General features: G+C 39.0%; 3 protein-coding genes across 6 annotated transcripts; 2 read left to right on the top strand and 1 right to left on the bottom strand.

The window, feature by feature from the left end:
• Positions 1–54: 54 nt before the first annotated feature.
• LOC309715472 (septin-8-A-like) lies at positions 55–16,171 on the bottom strand. 4 transcript variants are annotated; one of them, XM_082548626.1, is made up of 11 exons: positions 15,945–16,148; positions 14,499–14,541; positions 7,045–7,159; positions 6,720–6,915; positions 6,092–6,278; positions 5,855–6,016; positions 5,442–5,538; positions 5,120–5,288; positions 4,552–4,684; positions 4,261–4,451; positions 55–598 (listed from the first exon to the last, which is right to left on the bottom strand). In XM_082548626.1, the coding sequence occupies exons 1-11, from the start codon at positions 16,049–16,051 to the stop codon at positions 544–546; spliced, it is 1,455 nt and encodes a 484-aa protein (XP_082404752.1). In that variant the 5' UTR covers positions 16,052–16,148; the 3' UTR covers positions 55–543. The 4 variants fall into 4 exon arrangements, with proteins under 4 accessions (XP_082404752.1, XP_082404755.1, XP_082404754.1 ...); XM_082548627.1 differs by lacking the exon at positions 55–598 and adding an exon at positions 930–1,451; XM_082548629.1 differs by lacking the exon at positions 14,499–14,541 and having other exon boundaries at positions 56–598; positions 15,945–16,171.
• sowahab (sosondowah ankyrin repeat domain family member Ab) lies at positions 9,657–14,426 on the top strand. Its single transcript, XM_082557495.1, has one exon. The coding sequence runs from the start codon at positions 10,039–10,041 to the stop codon at positions 11,410–11,412; it is 1,374 nt and encodes a 457-aa protein (XP_082413621.1). The 5' UTR covers positions 9,657–10,038; the 3' UTR covers positions 11,413–14,426.
• Positions 16,050–19,192, top strand: gdf9 (growth differentiation factor 9; the record flags this gene model as incomplete). Its single annotated transcript, XM_082505509.1, has 2 exons — positions 16,050–16,176; positions 18,252–19,192. 2 exons carry the CDS (start codon positions 16,050–16,052, stop codon positions 19,190–19,192), a joined length of 1,068 nt encoding a protein of 355 aa, XP_082361635.1.
• Between the last annotated feature and the right edge of the window lie 1,665 nt (positions 19,193–20,857).

Here is a 20,857-nt window from a genome sequence, read left to right as displayed (position 1 = left end):
TTTAAAATATGAAATCTCTCTCTCTAATATATATATATATATATATATATATATATACTATATTATATATAGCAAACACAACAGAGAGCTGACAAGTTAGTAGTACAGGGTACCATTTATAATTGGATATAAATAAAGAAAGCATATTTACTATAACTGTTTTAAAGTGCTTCTAAATCATAATGATTCACAATCAGTACCTTTAACAGCAATAATCATGTCAGTTTATAGTATATATTTCACAGTGTAACTTGTCATTTATCAGAAACCACAAGCATAACATAACAGACAAAAGTAGCACATTTAGTACAAAAGAAATTGGAAATTTTGGTATTGGAGATATTTTAATAAAAGCATACTTGCAGTTTAGGAGCCATGCAGAGACCATGCTACAGATCGCTGTTTAAAAAGAACATTGTTTAGTAGACATGGAAGACTTTGACTCACTTCAAGTGAAAGTTCAGCAAAACTTTTATTTTAACACTGTAAAAATAATAAACTTGAGTAGTTAGTCTGTGATCTTTAGATGTGGTAGAAAGTCTTCTAATTCAAATTCCTTCCTGAGGTTAGGGAGCACGCAGATGGGAGACTAAAGAAGCTATGAGAGGAAAGAAAAACCACATCATCATTTATCCAAACAAGCATCAGTCAGTAAAGGTCATGTGACAAATTCAACAACACTGCACATGTTGATTAAAAATAAATCATGTTGCTGGGTTTCCTGCTGCTGCCACTCACTGATATAAAAATAAAACAAGCAACACTGTTAAATAAATCAAAATCATCAGATGTGTTTTGGGCATGGCACGACACAACAGCTACAATATGAAATGCTTTGAGTGAACCAAAGGGCTCATGCGATGGAAGTCCCAAAGCACTGAGGCATTCCGATGGAAATGGGTTCAGGTGACACACAAACTGATGCTCTATTCTGTTTCCCATCATCTCTCTTTATTTAAATGTAAATGAAGACAAAGAAATTGTGTTCATTTCCAGATTCACTGTCAGTAAATTTAATCATGTTCTTCATAACGCTGCACAGAACACTGCTTAGGCAATTGAAAGATATCACCTGAGAAAAACAACAATTAAAAAAGATCAGTATATTCATATACATTACAAAGCATCTTGTGAATAAATGTATTAATATATACGTAAAAAGATTATTCAATATTCATTTTTTAATATAAAGTTCTGTTAGTGTCTCATTGAAAACCAGAGACTTAAATTTACAACTGAAGATGAACATACATTCTTGTCAAGAACATAAAACTACACAAGTTACATGTTATGAAAAACGTCCATTGATTTATTATTATGTGTTTAGCACAATCAGCATATGAAACTTAAATACACTGAACAAGGCTCCCTTTCTCATCCGTAAGATCGTTTTTCCCATGCTGATGGCACAAACATTCCTGGTTTCCACTGATGTTTGATCCATAAATCAACTGAAAGGGGAAAAGAAATATGACAAAATATGGCAAAAGAAACAAAAGGATGACGGATCTGAAATATGGCAGGAATCAAAAGTAAATAGTGAATGAATTGGAATGCAAGATTTTTTTTCTGTTGAAATATGCTGGCAGCTCAGCTCCCATTACTGACAGTTTAACATTTAAATCACATTTACTAACAAATATCCCAGAGAGACATTTAGCTGTGTGACAAGTCTGAGGTTTCTACTGTCTCTGAGTCAAGTCGCTCCAGTCCAACAGGAAAACACTGACAGCTTAACTCTTTATACACCAACAATGGCTATACACACTCACCAGCCACATTATTAGGTACACCTGTTCAGCTGCTCATTATTGCAAAATAACCCAAAATTGGACAATAGGAAATGGAAAATGTTGCCTGGTGTGATGAATCTTGATTTGTGCTGCAAAATTTGGATGGCAGAATCAGAATGAAGGCTGCTGGTGGTGTGGGGGATATTTTCTTACCACAATTTAGGACTCTTCTTATCTAGGCATTATTTAAACACCACAGCCTAACTGAATATGGTTGGTGACCATGACTATCTCTGTATGACGAGAGTACCCATCATCTGATGGCTCTTTTTAGGAGGATAACTGATTTCTTGAACATGACAATGAGTTAGTAAGTACAAAACCTCAGCACAATACCCCTGTACTATGGCCTCCATAGTCACCAGGTCTGGGGGGATGTAGTGGAATGGGAAATCCACATTGTGGATGTATACAGTGGTCCCTCGTTTATCGCAGGAGTTACGTTCTAAAAATAACCTGCGATAGGTGAAATCCGTGAAGTAGCCAACTTTATTATTTACAAATATTATAGATGTTTTAAGGCTGTAAAACCCCTCACTACGCACTTTATTCACTTCTCTGAGGCAGGCATGAACATTTTCACACTTTTCTCTCTTGTTTAAACATTCTCACAGTTCAAACCTTTGTAGAAAAATAAGTCCAGTATTATAGAATTAAACCAAAGATCAAACCCTAATTTCAGGTCCAGAACAGAACAGAATAGAGCAGCTGTGAGAGAATTTAACAGAATCAATTCAATTTAATTCAGTGTAATTCAATCATACGGAAGTGGAGGAAGCAAGAAGAATGAGTTGAGTAAAGTTTGACTTATCTGACTGTTTTGTTTTGCTTAATGCGCCTTATAATCCAAAAAATATAGTAACTTCTATCTTTCTTTAGCATGTCCAGAAGTGCAACTTTTTGTGCGATGGTTAGGATCTTCCTCTGCCTTTTGGGTGCTACCGCAGGTGCCTTTGACAGTGCAAAAAGTTTTGTCGACATTGTTGTGTTTGTTGGGGAGAAAACTTCCAAACATACAGTACAGCACTTCAGAGTCACGCTGCTAGCGATCGAAGATTTATGTAAATTTGACAAGCTAAACGCATTCTGTACTGTACAGGAGACACAACATGGAAGAGATTGATTGACAATGATCTACAGCCAATCAGGACACAGAACACAATGTGCTGTAAAAAATTAAAATTAAAATTAAAAAAAGCATGCAAAATTGCATGGAAAAAAAATCTGCGAAACAGCGAGGCCGTGAAAGGTGAACCGCGTTACAGCGAGGGACCACTATAGCTGACAAATCTGCGGGAGCTGGGTGACGCTAGTATGTCAATATGGACCAGAGGAACCTCTGAGGAATGTTTCTAACACCTTGTTGAATCTGTACCATGACAAATTAAGATGGTTTTTTGAAGTAAAAAGGGAGGTCAAGCTGGTACTAGCAATGTGTACCTAATGAAGTGCTCAGTGAGTGTATTTAAAAAAACAACAACAACAACAACCAGACTTTTTGGTTAGACAGTGACTTTAAATACTTTCCACTTGCAATCTTACCTTAAAGCTTCAGCTCACTCTTGTCTACAGTAAGATTTTTACAAACATTTCCTCATCTTTCATATGACATATTTAAAGGATTATTTTATAAATCCCTTTGTGTATATGCTTAGTGTACGAAGCTGTTAATTTTGAAATGCATAAAAATGCATTTATTGCTTTTTCAAAAACAGTGTTATAAGAATAGCAGGAAGAATTATTAAAACATTAAAATACCTGAAATCTCTTCATCCACCTCACATGTAATTATACTGGCTAAATGCCTCGTAAAATTTTACTGTCTGGAATACTGAAGCCCTTACCATTAATAGTAAATGTTTCCAAGAAACTCTGCTCACTCAGTTCTTTTCATTTTTCTATTTTACTGACTATTAAGACAGCTTTGGTGTGCTGTGTTTTACAAGGCTGATGCCAGGATCAAGCTGCATTTAAAGCATATGCAACATCATGATTACAGCTCTTTGCGGGATGTATGAGTATCATCTGTGCTCTGCATGGCGTGAGCATCGGTGAGACCAGTCCAATGTAAACAGAACTGTCCCTGCCCGAGATACAGTCTGGCAGGTCAGCCTGCAGAGACATAAGCATCAGGCTGTGTCATCCAAGCTGTGACCCTTCCTACAGCGTCTGGGCACACAGTGTCAGTCTGAATCTGTCCCCGTATCCTTTTCTGAGCCAACATAGCCTCCGGGAAGATAACACTATCTCGTTAATCACGTTCTACTGCTCCCCCTTTTCCAAAAAACACCACAAAGACTGACCTCCATGATATGGAAGGTCAGTGAATATAATGTAGATTGACAATGGTTATCCATAAATAGCTTGATCTCAAGGTATTACTCATTGACTGTATTAACAGTTCTGCTGACAATCAGTGTGTGAATTAAGCAACCAGCACAAGGTAAATACAAACACATTAACTTACTTCTTCTTGTCTTTGTCCTTTTTGAATGGCTGCTGTGAGCAACCTTGGAGTGCCTGTCCCATCAGTGTCTCTGCTGCAACCTTCCTCCTATTGAAGGCATTCATCTCCTCCTCCAGCTCTCGTCTTTTCTCCTCCAGATTCTTCTTTTCTTCTTGGTGCATCCGCTTGAGCTGCTCAAACCTCTCATGAAGCTACAGGTGATGATAATATATATACACAGAGCAATGTCATACAAGCCAAATATGAGATATGATCACACAGGAGTTCTTTTATGACTTTGTTAATCCTCACCTCTTTTTCTTTCTCTTTCAGCTCAGCTTCTGTCTCCTTCACTTTGTTGACAAACATCTGTCTCATTTCTTCTTCTTTGCGCTGCAGCTCCACAATAAATTCCTTCCTCTTGGTTTCGTACGTCTGCTGCAGGCTGAAGATCAGGGTAAAGTCAATAATATGCTCACTTTACTGCCCTATAACTTCACACTTCGTTGAGCCATAAAATCTGTAGAGCAAATGCTGTAATGTTAACTACAGCTAGCAGAACTCATCCAGAAAAATGCTCTGCAATAGTAAAAAATAATAATAAACAAGCAATATTTTAACTCAACATTCAAAATTAGAAAACAAAACACACCAAATTATAAAACATTTTAACTGTGATACAGAGGGATTAATAGTTTTCAAGTCACATTCTTTATCTAAATCTCCTTAAAACGTTGACTTTAATGTGCTGTTTATGAATAATCCAAGTTATTTGCACATTTTTAACCTCATAAGAAAGCTAGAGTTTTGTTTTGGGGTTTTTTTTTTGATAAAGTAAATTGCCCAGATGCATTTGCATCACTGCTTTCCCTAATTTCACCTGAACGACTGGCTGTCAGTGCCTGTGTCCTTGAAGCCCATCTCTTCCAGCTTGCAGCGACGGTACAGCTCATAGTGACGAGCGTGCGTTTGCTCCCGGAGATCCTCCATGTTCACACGCAGCACCATCTCCCTCAGCTTCACAAAATCACAATGCTTTTCGTTTTCCACTGAAAAGAAAAACTGGTCTTTTAATTGCTCATAAAATCCATCATGTTTATACCTAAAATAAATAAATAAATTAAAAAAACTGGATTTGAGCAGCAGGCATCTGACTAAACAGCTCCCTCATGATGACTGCCAAACCATTTCAGCAGACTCACCCTCCACAGATCCCCAAGGGTACAGCCTTCCTTTCACCATCTTATTTCCTACTTTCACGTCGTCTACGCTTCCAACCACAGCAAACGGCAGAAGAGTCTGTGACAAAGAGTACTGATAATGTTAGAATATGGAGCTATTAATAATGCTGCGTCATATCCAGGATCCTAATATGCCATTATGCATTATATAATGTTTCTAAAAATACTGTTTCCTCACCAATGAACATCTATTTTCAAATGGCATGACAAAGTTGATTATCATTACATGTGATTATCAGCATAATATTAGTTAGCTTAAAAAAGAGAGAGCAAGTATGCAGATTAACCGATGACTACAACTAAGCATTAAAAAAGCATTAGGTACCAAATCCACGGTGCACATGTTTTTATGTTTATCTGTTTTTAGGACTCACATTCATAGAGGAGTTGATCTCTGCAACAGCCTCATCCTCTGTGGGAAACTGATATATCTGGACTCCATTGCTGACCAGCTCACTCATAACCTTGATCTTCAACTTTTCTAGCTCATTCCTGGACACAGTGTCTGCCTTCGCAATCACGGGGATGATGTTCACCTGAAGATAACCAGAAGATAAGTCATGGACTGAGTAATAACTGCTGAAATACACATAGCTTGGATCTCCTTTCACCTTGCTGTCCAGTTTCTTCATCGTGACGAGATCGAGGGACTTCAGAGAATGTCCGTTGGGGGCGATGAAATACAGGCAGATGTGGATCCTCGTGTCGTGGTAGTTAAACAGGGAGCGCTTTATTTTTAGCTCCTCTTCAAGAAACTTCGCAAACTGGGCATCGATATACTCAAGAATGGGTTTGTAGCTGCAGTAAAAAAAACAAACATTACATGCATGAACATTCAACTTCATGTTGTTCAACAGACATATCGGTAACCATGGTAAAAACTCTGTACACAGCCAAGCATGTTAGATGCGTACACTTCCTGCTGATGGAGCACTCAAACAGCAATTGAAACCACATTTGCTCTATCACTCACTCCCGGGTTCCCTTTCTTCCACTCCAATTAAAATGCCAGCAGCGGGGCAGAGCTGGCTCTCGATTTTACAATCGGAAATTGTTTCAGCATAAGAGAAAAATGGCAAAGTGATTCAGGGTTGGCACTGATCTATCAGGTTTATAGTGTAACCTCTGTGAATTTTCAAAGGTTTTCTTTGATTTCTAAACTGTTTCTTCCTCTTTAAAAAATAAAATAAAAGTCATTTTAACTAAAAGTCCATCATCACATCCATCAGCAACCTGTACCTCTGTTCTTTGTTGATCTGGTCTCCAAACCCTACAGTGTGTACAACAGTCAGCTTGAGGTTGACATTGCTCTCCCGCAGTTCATACGTGTGTGGGCGCAGCTCCACCATTTGCCCATAGTGGCTGGCTTCCTCATTTTCAAATGTTGTATTGAAAAGAGCGTTCATCAATGTGGACTTGCCGATCCCGGTCTCACCTTAAAAACAGACAGAAAAACAAGGAGCGAAAATTACAGATGAAGCAGAATGAGTGCATGTGAATTTCAAATGAACTCTTGTTATGGTTACAGGACTAAGTTTGAAGCTCCTCCTGGGTTCAGACATACCCACACAGAGGATGTTGAAGCAGAATCCCTGTGCAGATGCTTTGCTGACCAGCTGATCTGGAAGGCTGTCAAACCCCACATGGCCACTGAGCTCCAGAGTTCGCTTCTCTTCATTCTGAGAAATTACAATGAAAACAAAACCATATTCATCCTATGCTAGTAAATATCCAACAAAATAAAACAGTGACTGGAATGGTGAGCTTAAAAGGTCCATCTGTCACATCCCATCCACACACACTCTGCTCTTAGGCTTAAAAGCATCTTTTGCAAATGAGGTCATCTCTCTCTCTCCCTCTTCCAATTAACACACTGAACAGTCCCATCTATAAAAAGGAACTATCCAAATAGTGAACCAAATTCCAGTTAGCACTGATGTCACGTTAAATGTATCATATGCTTCGTGTGTTATGAAATGGAGTAGATTAGAGTGTTTTTTCATGATTTCATTGGCTTCAAGTGTAATTCAGTATTCATAGTAAAAATGAATTAATTATACACAAAAAACGACATACACAAGCTGCTCTGTATATACCAAACTCCCTGGGACTGTTTTGCAGCATACTTTAGACGTTATAGCAGCTAAACTTTGGTACAGCTTCCCTCAGCCCTCAGGTACAAAAATAAAGATATTATTATTATTATTGAACATTTAAATCATCAACAAATATTTGTTTGATGAATTATTTTTAAAACTGGCGCTTATAAGTAACTTACTGACAATCATATCAGTGAACCTAGTATATGTAGCCAGAGACTCAAGCTGATAAACTCACTCAGAATTCCCAGCTTGAGCTTTGGGTATTGCGAGTTTGTATATAGTAGCCCAAACTATACGCAGTAGGATGAATGATGCTACAGCCTGGTAAGTTGGCAGTGAGAGACTGTTCCTCCAATACCAGATTCACCCTGGGAGCCTGGCATCTTGCAAAAAGGCTCAACATGAGCACCAGGATGTGTTTCAACACAACAATCCTCTGCTTCTCCCTCACATCTCTCTCTCACACACACACCCACACAAAGAGCTCTTTATGTGGATGTTATTTCACAGGATGGGAGGATATCCAAGCTGCTGGCTGCCCTGGTACCCCCCAAGCTCCCCTCCACAAACACTACATTAACTTGAACTCTTCCATCCTTTACAACATAGACAGGAAACTAAATTCCAGGTATGTGAGGTGAGCCATGATAGGATTTAATTAACGCATGTCATTACCCTGAATTACATGTTTGGCTGAAACATGCTGACATGTTTTTGCTGAGCAATATGATGCTGACGGTTGAGGAGCTGGTAGCTACCACTTACTACTACTTATGTTTATCCTCTTAACTCAGTCTCTCAGTCATTGCTGGCCTGGTCTTCAACCACATGCTAATTTCGTGCTGTTAATTCAGCACCAGTGCACACCTGTCAGAGGTGCTGACACGGTGAACAGGAAAGTACTGACACACAGCAGGGCTCCGTGCTGTTTCGTCCAAGACAGCGCGCCTGGATGCTGAAGTGCGCGCTTTCCGCACGTCTCCGAGGACCAGCTCCTCAAAACGGAGCGACGAAGCATTTCTCCGCTGAATCAACCATCTTCATCGCGATTCATTACACATAACGAGCTTTCCTCATCACCGCAGCCCTCCTGCTGCAATCCCCGCACACATCACGTTGCTCTTATTTACACCCGAATGTAAGAAACCGTTTGCTAGCTCAATGCTGCTCTTCTAAAAACCGCTCGTCACCGCTGCAGGCCGGCAGACAGCCCACCGTCGTACTTACCGCAAAAGCATCCACCTCGCTGGTCGCCATCGTCACAAGTGGCTGTGTGCAGGAATTATGAGTGTTCAGCGCGACCTGCACTCCATCCACATCACACACAGACTCACACTGCTCTCAATATGGCTACTTGAAGGCAACACCCCCTCGGTGCTGGAGGATGATATTACACCAGCTCGAAATATACTAAACTACACCGAGATAGTTGCTTTTGATGAGATTTTACGCGAAATTACGATAATAACTGCTTTGACTGGGTTTGCAACGACTGCCACGGAAAACCTGGTTCACAATGGGAGCACTTTTTAACTATGATTTGTAATTATTTTCAATGGAAATGAAAATTGTACAATTTATTTATTAGAGGGAGTTTTTTCTGCCGCTTTCCAATATTCATCCAGTTTTCTGACTTGAAAACCTGTAGTACGTAATTGTCAAGGTTTATATATTTACACAAAGTGACACTAAACAGTAATATCTGGCCCAGAAAGTGTTTTTATATACGATTATGAAATTTCAGTGGGGTTACAGCAGAGTACAGAGCCTATAAAGAAAATGAACGACACAGTAGGACCGTGGAAAAATGTATGCATTTAATACCTGTTCACGTTACTTTTTCTATTTAATGCTACTTAAATATTTATTTGATAACCATGGTTGAAAATGTAATTTTGCAGAGAAAATATATAATTAAAGGAAAGACTAACCGTGTAAAAAATGCAAAATATTTTAAATAGGCGTCCGTGACCAGCTACAACATGCAGACAGCTTTTAATATGTTTATTTCCAGTTCTCGTGTATTTATTAATTTCGTTTTTCAATGTAATTTAATTTATAAGCCCTCAATGATGAAATATTTGAGAAATTTAATATATCTGTGGTATGTAAGTGTAACCCCGTATAATATACACACACACATATACATACACACACATCTTAAATTAAGCTAAACTCGTGTACTCCGTAAATAAATACTACGCTGATAAAGAAAAAAATACAGAAGATTTAAGCTTTTATATGAATCCACTGATCACGGGAGGGTCAGCCCTGCACACAGTCCTTTTAACTGGGAGGGCCGCAATAACATACGGGTGGATTTATTTGGAGAGGCGCCGGAAGCAGCAGGTTGGTGCAGGACAGCAGAGAGGGGAGCAGGCAGTGCGGGATTATCCTTTGGGCTCTACTTAAACCATCCGCTATATCTTTTCATATTTTTGCGCCGCCGGGACAACATGGATCTGACCCAAGAGTCCATTTTGTCCTTTTTACTAGAGCACGGAGGCAAAGTAAAGAACTCGGAACTGCTAAACTATTTCAGACTCCGCATCAACTGCAGCGATCCCGCGGAAAAGCAGCACAATAGAGAGCTTTTCAAGAAGCTGGTGAACAGCGTCGCTGTGGTCAAACAGATCGACGAGGTGAAGTTTGTGGTGGTGAAGAAAAGGTACCAGGACTTTATTAAAGAGGCGGCACAGGATGTGTCGCAGAAACTGCAGATGGATGAGAGCTTCTCCAGCCAAAACACGAGTTTTTCCTGCACATCTCCAGACCGAGCCGAGCCAGCCAGGACTGACTCAGATATAGAAAACAATAATGTAGGCGACGCCTCAAACTTTAATCCCAATTCTAACACCGATGTAAAACACATGTCCCTGTGGGAAATGCAGAAAAAGAATGTGTTATCTGGAAACGTGAGTATCGAGGATACGACCACTGTTAAGATCCTGAATATCTCCGGAGATCAGGCGAGCAGAGCGGGGAAATCTGGAGCTGTGTTCGCTGTCATAGCTGTGAAATCTCCAGGGAGAGACTGTGCAGCAGCAGCACTGGACGGATCACACTCCCGAGTGCATCAGCAGATAACTTTAGACAAACCAATTAATTCGAGTGCAAAAGTTTCTACACGACCAGCACCAACTTCAAACGCAAACTTTTCCGCTTGCAAGGGTATATCCAGAGAAATCCAAAGTAAGATGGTCACACACACAGATGACACACACCCACGAGTTTTACCAGAGGTGAGGGCGCCAAACAAGACCACAAGACAAGCAGATGATGCCAAGTACTCAGAGTCTGTGCCTTTGGAGCGACTGGCTCATGAGTGGTTGGTGAAGTGTGCAGCTGGGATGTGGGGACATATATATGCTCTGCTGCTGCAGGACACTGGTTTAGCCCAGAGGAAAGACTTCATGTCAGGGTTCACAGCACTTCACTGGGCTGCTAAGGACGGCAGCAGCGAAATGATACGCAAACTCATGGACATCCCCAGGAAACGTGGCATCCATGTAAACGTCAACACCAAAGCACATGGAGGCTACACGCCTTTGCACATCGCTGCCATACATGGGCACACTGAGGTCATGGTTCTGCTTGTGCAAAGATACAGAGCCAATGTAAACGAAAGAGACAATGATGGCAAAAAGGCCTTTTACTACCTGGGCAAAGGTGCTCCGGCTGAGGTCAGAGCACTTCTGGGAATGAAGCAGAATTTGAAAGCAGAAGATATAGAGAAGTACAGAGAGCAGACGAAAGGCTTCAACACAATCAGTAAACTGTTTCAGCCTCATGGGAAGAAACAAAAGACTAAGTTTGCTCATGACTGGTAAGAAGTATCACAAAACAAGCTGTGACATGAACTATTAAACCTGAAGGAGATAACACTGTTTATACTTTACACCTTATTAAGGCTTTACATATCTTACAGTCTTTCACTGAATTACAGAGGAGTACTTACTGTATTTTGTATGGCACTGCACAGTGTGGTTTTTTTTAAATTATTAATGGTATTTATAATTATCATTGTTTATCTTAAATTTCATGTAAACTGATGTGTTATTTTTCTCACTGATTAACACCACAATGTGTATAGTCATGCATATTTTCATTACCTAATGTGTAGTAAATATTTACAGGTCACTTCTCGATTCCTGACTTTTCAAAGTATGAGGAAATAGAAAAATAGATTGCACCTCCCTACTTCTTGGGAAATAGTAACTGTCAACTCATCAACCTGTAATACATTGTTCTAGTATGCTCATTGCTTTTGTGGGCTGCTGATCACATTTACAATCACTTTTATCATCCACATGAAATCAGTTAGCTTTGTCAAAGGAAAAGGAAACATTCAGTATAGCTGAAGAAACAAATAAAGTTAGGTTTTAACATATTCAACATCTCAGTGTTAGTACATGCAAAGAGTGTGGAATAAAAGCAAAGCAAAGCAGGAAAGAAACTAGTTGGGGTAGTGCAGTGTTTGCATTATACACTTTTTGTCAACAGTTTGTACTGTATGAGGAGGACACTGTTCTGTGGGATAAGCAGTATCAGCCAAAGCTCTAAAACATACTGCAATAAAAACAAAGCAGTTTCCCCATCTTTAAATAAATACATAAGCTTAAACTGTATTCAAAAGCTAATGAGCAAGGAACACTAACTATTGCAGTGACTTTATTAACATTTAATTGCATTGAATTTAATACCTTCAACACAGTGAAGTGGAAAAAGCCTTTGCAATATTTTATCTGAGCCATAAATAACTAAACCTAAACTTATTAAAACATATTTCCTTGTTTAGACATGACTGACTAAACATAAATCTTTTTTCAAGACCAGCTATGCATCAAAACATCATTTTGAGATTAAATAACCTCATTTGTTACTTAGCTGACCCAGTCTGAAAACAAGTTTGGGTCTAAAAGGCACTTGGACAATAAAGCCGTATTCAGAGCAGTGCCAGAACAATGTCCTTTGTGTTGTTATTTAGGAAAAGAAGCTGCTTACATAAAGACAAAGGACAGCTCCACTCATAGAAACTGTGTCATGTGATTAAAAAAGGAAATCTCCCACAGAAAGGTTTCCTATGTCCCATGATCCAAGCAAAACTTCTAAACATCAAAGTTTTTCTAGGGTAACTATGTTAGATCCTGTTAAGAAAAATGTTTTGTTTTTATATACTTTATATACTAACTGCACTTGCTGTAAATAAACTGATTTTATTTGCTTCAGTACTTGTAGTAAACTGGGGCAAAGTTATAACTAAAGCTCTGAAATGGTCCCTTGAGTTCATAGTTACACTCCAGAGAACACCAGTACAAAAAGCTGTAGTGTGGTGCCATAATTATATGATGTGCCACAAGCGTGGTGTTTGAGAACAAAGTTAGGGATCACAGTTTTTACAATAAACAGAAATCTGTGGGAACACTATAAACCAGTGGCTGCAACGTGCCAATCAAGGACAAAACAATTTGTGAGTGGAGACTGTGATATTCTGGACTGATAGTGATACTAACGTTTAAAATAACAATATACCCAATGAAAATATTTAATCACAAATTTAAAATCACCAACTCCATACACAAAGACCCCAGCTGGAACTTGAACCAGACACCATGAATTAACCATGCTAACCGTTGCACCACCATACCACCCCTATAATTTTATCCATCCATACATTTTCACTACTATTTTTTCCAGTTTACCTATTGCAGGATCAACAACTAGAGCAAGTTAATCATTCACAATCACGTTTATACCGATAGCCAGTTTTTTGGATTAAGTTATTGGACTGTGGAGGAAGCTGGAGTACTAGGAGAGAACATGCAATCCCTACATTTAAAGGTACAGTGTGTAAAATCCCACCGCTAGATGTCAGTAGATTGCAGTCAATTGAGTTCTGATTTCTTACCCCTCCTAATTCTAATGTATAATCCTAGCTACAGTGTATGGCAGCCAAGAGAGAGTGAAACATTACATTTAGACTGCTCTATAACAGCAATAGCCAGCTGCTTTGCATTTCTGTACAAAAACATTTTTCTACACACTATATTTTAACATTTTTGAATAATATCACCCTAGAAAAAAAAATGCAGCATTTTACATTTTTACCCCTAAGTCCACTCAAAATACTCTGGCTGACGTTCATCTGTAGTAAGTGTAGGCTGTCAGTCCACTGTTTACGTTAGCAATATGCTGGGTGCATACATTTACTCTAGAGGAGGCTTTGTGAAAGGAGTCTGAAATGAGTCAATGAGCCAGTAAAACTCACTTCTGTTAGATGACACTGATATTGAGGATGTTCTGAACTAAGCACTGCTATATCTGCCAGTGTATCTAACATTGTTGGACTCTGATGCTTAGTGAATAAACTCTCACGCAAAATGAGAATGTAACCAAACTGTTTTTCAGAGGCAAGGTGTGATTTTCAGGACACTCGAGCCTAACATAAGCTGGCATAATGTTAGCTAATATCAGCTATTGTTGATGTTTAGATCCCAAAGATAATGGAAATAACAATACAAATTAGTCATCTGGCACAGTATGTCAGGTCCAATGGTGAGAAGCTGTTCAGTAAACATAAACCCACACTTCTGTAGTGATGACATGACAAAACATACTGTCACATTTGACGAGCTTTTCCCAGAGAGCTGATTGAGGAAATAAACAGTTACTGTCAAAAACTACACACATTTGTCTGGGACATGGTCCAGATTGGTTATTTCAAACTCACCACATAAATCTGTTGGCAGCCTTTTCAAGCTGTCCAAATAAAATGGTGTAAAAAGAAATAAAGGAAAAATGTACAAGGAAGCTGGCAAAAAGTAAATTTTGTTTGTATGGCTTGTTTATGTTCTTTATAGCGTAATACTGTACTGTTCTCAAACTTGTTTAATTATTAGGTTGAGTTATCTCTTACCGTGTTAATGGGAACTAATGGTTCCTGCTGGGATCCCATTTCCCTGAAACATACAGAATACCCTTAATAACACGTTCGTCTTTGCAGTTAAGTTTAAAATAGCAGTTAAGTTTAACTGCTTAACTGCTTAAACTTGCTAGCTTACGCCTAGCAGACAGCATACGCTTATATAAAACGGTCGGTTGATACTTCTAATAAATAATCAGCCAACTATATATTTCTTGACAATTTTTTTGTTTTAGGTTAGGTTTGCTTTAGGTTTTTCGCTTAAACTTAAAACACAAGAATAAGAGTGGCACCGGAAGTTTGGAGGGACCTCTTCAAAATAAAAACATTGCCATACCAACATGTTTGGTTTTTGTTAGCTTAAATTCTTCCTTATCCATGCTGCGAAAACTCAGTTCAGTTTTTTTCTAAATTAGATATAAAATAAATCTATGTTATAAAATGAGGTAAATAAAAATGTTGAAACAAGCATTTAAACAAACAAGAAACCCATCAGAAATACATAAACAATAAAATGATGCAGCAGATATAGCTGTACAGTGGTATTTTTTTATTATTAGGTGGAAGCACTAACAAGGCGTATTTATATATTTTTATATACGTTTTCTTTTCCTTTCCTAAGATTTTGAGGTAGGCTATTCCAAAGTTTGGCAGCAAAAATTGGGAGAGCTGCGCCCCCAGTTTTTCCAGTTTACTACTGGATAACTAAAAATTAAGCAGCATAGGATCTAAAACTTACAGACTTACAGAAATATAAAAAGGCAAGAGACCATTTCGGATTTTATATGCAGGTAAAAGTAAATAATTTAAATAACAATTTAAATAATTTCTGAGATACTGGTAGACAGTGTAGCTCTGCTAAAATCCATATACTTTAGGATTAAATGTATTTAAATTTGCTAAAATGTGTTTCAAATCTGTTTAGAGGGCTCGGTTTTCCGCTTTAAATGTTAAAATGTGTAGTCTGACCTTGTTTTTACAATAACCGGAAACGTACTTCAATACCAGAAGTTAAAGGTTCACAGTTTAATCAGAGCTGGTGCTTTACAAAACACAGTCCTCTCACTTATGCTACATATAAAACAAGCTCGCTGCAGTTTTCATTCTTATTTTTCACACGACCCAGCCGCAGGGGCTCCTGCAGCAGCTTTCTTTTACATGACAAAGTAATATGAGTGATGGAGCTGATTGCCCACACCTGCGCGTGTTGATCAGCGGCAGCACGTGTTCGCTCCTGTTGACCTCGAGCTCTCCACAGAGAGTCCCGATAGGTTTTGACCGGTTTCGTTGTTTATAATGGAAAAACAAATGCTGATGTCAGCTGCCCTTAGTCGTTTTCGCACTGTCGCTCTGCTGCTGCTTGTCACCTGCAGCTTCAAGCTGGTTGCGCCATTCAGGCCTGCCACTAACGCGCCGCACACACTGACCGACTTCACCTACCAGTACGACAGCATCTTCTCCCCGCTGCTGAAAGCTCTGTCGGAGCACGGGGGGTCGAGGTGGAACCCCGGTCTGAAGAAAAAGCTCAAACCCGAGCACAGGTACATGAAATATCTGACAGAGGTTTACAAGAAGTCCTCCAGAGTGCAGAGGAGTGTGGACGGGAGCAACATCTACAACACTGTCCGACTGATCAAGCCACAGGATGAGTGCCTGGCACAAAGTAACAAAGGTGAGCAAGTCACACGGGCAGCTGACTGCACTGGAGAAAACAAAACGGTCATGCAGCACTGATGCTCCATGGCCATTTAAATAAACGAATAGGCTCTGAAACATGGCACACAGCCTTAAAACACCCCAAAGGATAGTTACTAAGGGTCATGTGTTTATTAAGATTATAGAGTTTCAATGATTTGGAGATATAGGTCACTTTTTCGAAGATGAGGTAAAGCAAAGCGAAATTACCAGAGCTTCCTGGATCTCAGAAGAACCTCAAGCCCCAGATGCACCCTAGGATAAGTATCTCAGTTTATATTTGGTAATATAAAGTTTTTGAGTCAAATGTCCCAACAAACTGACTCAACACAGAACAAAAAGTGGTTCATTTAATGGTATTACAATGTGACTGTTTCATGTTTGACATTAACCATACCTTATACTACATCTCATCATCTTACCCTGACCTGACCCACTTCTCTCTGCTGTACCAGGGGCAGACTAGATCATACGTAAATAATTCCAGTCCACCATGTACATGCAATACACTAACCACTGATTATACAGGTTGTGCATTGATGTTAATTATAAATGAATAACTTTATTCATATTATAACATTAAAAAAGGCAACCTGGGACTGCCAACAATCCTAACTACTGAATTTCAAGGTGCTATGGCTTTTGGTGCACCTGCATAAATCATTAGGCTGCATGTATGGTGAGTGTTTGTTTGATCTGGCTCATAACTGGGATGTTTTTTGCAGCATTTAGCTGCCTTTTCTTTCTCATTTTTATTCCCTCCCTGTCTGCCTTACCTATATTTCTTCCCCAGATCATCCATTTTGCTCTGCGCTTTTTTGTTATTAGGCAGAGCAGCAAGTAGATGTTCGCTGCCAAGAGATGCACGTACATTTGCACACACCCTCGCTCAACTAGGTGCGTTGTTTGCACTGTTGACACACAAACTCACTAGGCCAGTGTGGTGAAGTTAGTCATACCTGCTCTGAGGATTGTGTTGCTTGCTATCTGATTGCTGGTGCAGCAAAATTACAGCAAAACTGCTCAGTCAAGTACTTATGAAAAGCCATAACTTAACCTTAGTGCTAACCCAAATTATAGAGGGTACCATGGGAAACCTGGTTTAAAGGGAGAACTAATTTCTACACAAGGCTGGTATATACTGTGGCTACTGGATTTAATGATGTTCCAGGAAAAAGATGCACGTCTTTAATAAGATTTATTACATAAACTGTGAGGGAAGAAGGTAAGTGGTTTCTAGATGATTTAGTCTTTCACTTTTTTTGTGAGGGTTCATTTTGTAGTTCTATTATCTACAAAGCATCTTGAGTGAGGCCCTTCAGATACTTTTACGTTAAATCTATTACTGTAATTCTATGAATATGGACTCATGGATGTAGCTCAAGTTAACGCAGAATGAATACCGTTTAAAATCAAAAATATTTGAATGTCAGATCTCTGGCAGCAGATTGGATGCCTGTAGAAATCACAGTTTTGCAGACAGGGGACAGATATATTTTTTATAGCTTCTAATATACAACACATAATATCTTAAACGGTCCAAACCACATGTATGGTTTCACAGATATTAAAGCTTGAGGTCTTTTTAATTTTTTTTTAATTTTTTTTAGTCATTCAACTTTAGTGTGATAATACTTGGGTATGCTACAATATACCAATATTTTTTATTATATATATTTTTAAGTGTGTAATAGTTGATTTATATATATATATATATATATATATATATATATATATATATATATATATATATATATATATATATATATATATATATATATATATATACATATATACACACACACACATACACAAAAAGTGTGCGTTTTTAGGGGGTTTTTTTGTATGTAACTGATTATGGAAACACATTATTGTCACTAATCCTGCATTTTTACCTTCCCTTAAAAGTAAAATGTCATTGGTGGAATTGGCTACATGTATAAGTTGTGCATGTTTATTCAACCTAATTAAAATTTGGTGTAATCTTGAGCACGTCTGCATCATGACATGATGGTGACTTTCTGCCCTTTATGTTCTTGTGTTCTTCCACAGAGAGTTTTATGCAGGATTTATCCTACAGCCTCCATCAAGTGAAAAGAAAAGAGCAACTTCTGAACTCGGCCCTGCTGTACAGTTTGGACCATGAAAGTTCAGCACCTGTCAGCTCTCTGTGTTACATCACTATCGAGGAGTATGAGAGGTCGAATCAGTGCCCGCTCTGTCCAGGGATCCAACGTGCAGTGAACTTTTCAGCCAGCACAGGCAGGAGGAGCTGGAGAAACTGGGTGGAGATTGACATCACTTCATTTTTTCTGCCTCTCCTAAAGTTTCCGAAAAAGAACATACACTTGCTTGTCAACATCACCTGCCCAGAGGAACAAAGAGCCAAGGGCAATGGTTGCAAAGGTCCCCTGGAGATCACCTTGAGGTCCCCTCCTCTACTTCTTTACCTCAATGACACCAGTAAAATCGCCCACCAGTGGTCACTAGAGAGTGCTAAAGCAAGTAAAAGGCCATCTGTGGCCTTTAATAATTTTCAGAAGGAGGGGGCTTTAAAACCAGAACGCAGGCGTGGGCGCAAGAGGAGATGGAAGAGGGAATCTCCAAAGAGCAAACGAGGTGATACAAAGTTGGACATCCAGCTGCCTGAGCTTCTCCCAAGTTCCGAATTCCCAACACATGACTGCGCCTTGTATGATTTCAGGGTGCGCTTCAGTCAGCTCAAACTGGACCACTGGATTGTGTTTCCTCCTAAGTACAATCCCAGGTACTGCAGAGGAATCTGCCCGAGGATCACGGGCTTCATCTACGGGTCACCCGTCCACACCATGGTGCAAAACCTCATCTATGAGAAGCTTGACTCCTCTGTTCCCAGGCCCTCGTGTGTCCCCTCCCACTACAGCCCCCTCAGTGTCATGATCTTTGAAGAGGACGGCTCTTACGTCTACAAGGAGTTTGAAGACATGGTCGCCACCAGGTGTACATGTCGCTAAGCCAGCAACCAACATGCCTTTCTGTTTTTCAGGCTGATCAGAATGTCAACAAACCCTCATCAGCAGTCATCACACAGGTGGACTGTTTCCAAGCATCAAATATTCTGACCAGGCTCGGTGATTTCATGAATTTATAAAATCGTTGTGCATGAAAGAAGTTTGGTCTGGAGCAGTTGTGTTTACTTAAAGTATTTTATCATGTAAAAGTGTGGCATTTATTTCGGTTTTGTTAAGGCAGAAAAGGTGCAGATGCATCCTGATCTTCAGCTGTTAGAAATGTTGTAATGAATCTAACACACTTGAAGATAAAAATGTGTGATGTATGATTTATTTTAAGTTTGCTTGTTTTTGTTAATTTGTTCTGGGTGGGTTGTCTGTCATTATTCTTTAATTTAACACAATTTGCCAAATTTTAAGTAGCCCTGTTCTGGACAAAAAGAAAAAGCAGTCACAAACGCTTCCCAAACCTTTTACATATCGTTTTATTCATGGGGATTACAGACGTCTGTCTGCATAATGTCCAGAATGAAAGTTGTCGAGGTTTCAGTGTGTATTTATTACTTCTGGTCACTGAGTGACTGCATACGTGTGAACTGACTGCATGCTTATATATTTGTACTGGTTGAATGAGACTAAATGCATGTCATATCTATTTATGCAAACTGAATGAATTCACTGTGTGTCTGTGTTCAGCTTAGGAATATTCGAAAGAATGAAATTATGTAGGCAAAAGTTGAAGAAAATTAAAAATAACTTGCATAAACCTTGTTTAAATGGAATTATGTGAAGAGCTATGAGCCACTAAAGAAAGGTGAGTGGTGCTGAAATTGAGGAAATCTACTAAAAAGAAAAGTTTTATGGCCAGATGAGACAAAGATTGAGCTATCTGGCCACAGAGATGAGGTGTCTTTCTTCATCACCTTAAATCAAAGCTAGACAGTATGAACTCAGATCTAATTGGATGTTCCAACAGGACAATGATGCCAAGCATACATCACAAGTGGTTTTGGAATAAATAAAGCAGACTAATATTACACCTTTGTAATGGTCTTGCCAAAACGCCGGCCTCAACCCTTGTTAAAAATTGTGGACTATGTTTAAATGCCCAGTCATTGCCTTGAAAGTAATCAATTTAAATGAACTACCAACTGTGCCGTGAAAAGTGGTCATCCAGCCAAAAATATGCCTCAAGCTTATTTATGGCAACCAAAGTTTCTGGTTGAAGTGCAACACGTTAAGAGACATTTAGCTAAATATTAGTGGGAATGTATATATTCATATTTAAGCCTGTATACAGATGTACACTAAAGAAAATCCAACACGAATTCAATTCTGCACCCAATTCTTGTTTTGTTTTTTTAAAGTGATTAAAGATCTATGATGCACAATCATTCTACCCTAGAGCACTGAATAAAAATTAACATAACATCCATGCCCTCCATGAGTGTATGGGAACTTTCGACCACAACTTTACTTGTTTTGCTTAAAGTCCTAACTGAGGAAAAAAACCTTTAGAGCTTAGTCGATTAATATTGGCACCTTCTGAGTGTGATTTGCTGTGGCAGCTAGGATCTGCGGCCTAAACTAGATGATGCCCATAATCAAATATTGGAATATCTGAAAACACACGAGCACAGTATTAATAGACCTGGAACTAGAAAAAAC

Source organism: Aulonocara stuartgranti, assembly GCF_965226115.1.
Source record: "Aulonocara stuartgranti genome assembly, chromosome: 2".
In the NCBI taxonomy this organism is placed as follows: domain Eukaryota; kingdom Metazoa; phylum Chordata; class Actinopteri; order Cichliformes; family Cichlidae; genus Aulonocara; species Aulonocara stuartgranti.
Note: the sequence above shows the minus strand (reverse complement) of the source record. Positions and strands in the feature narration are given on the sequence as shown.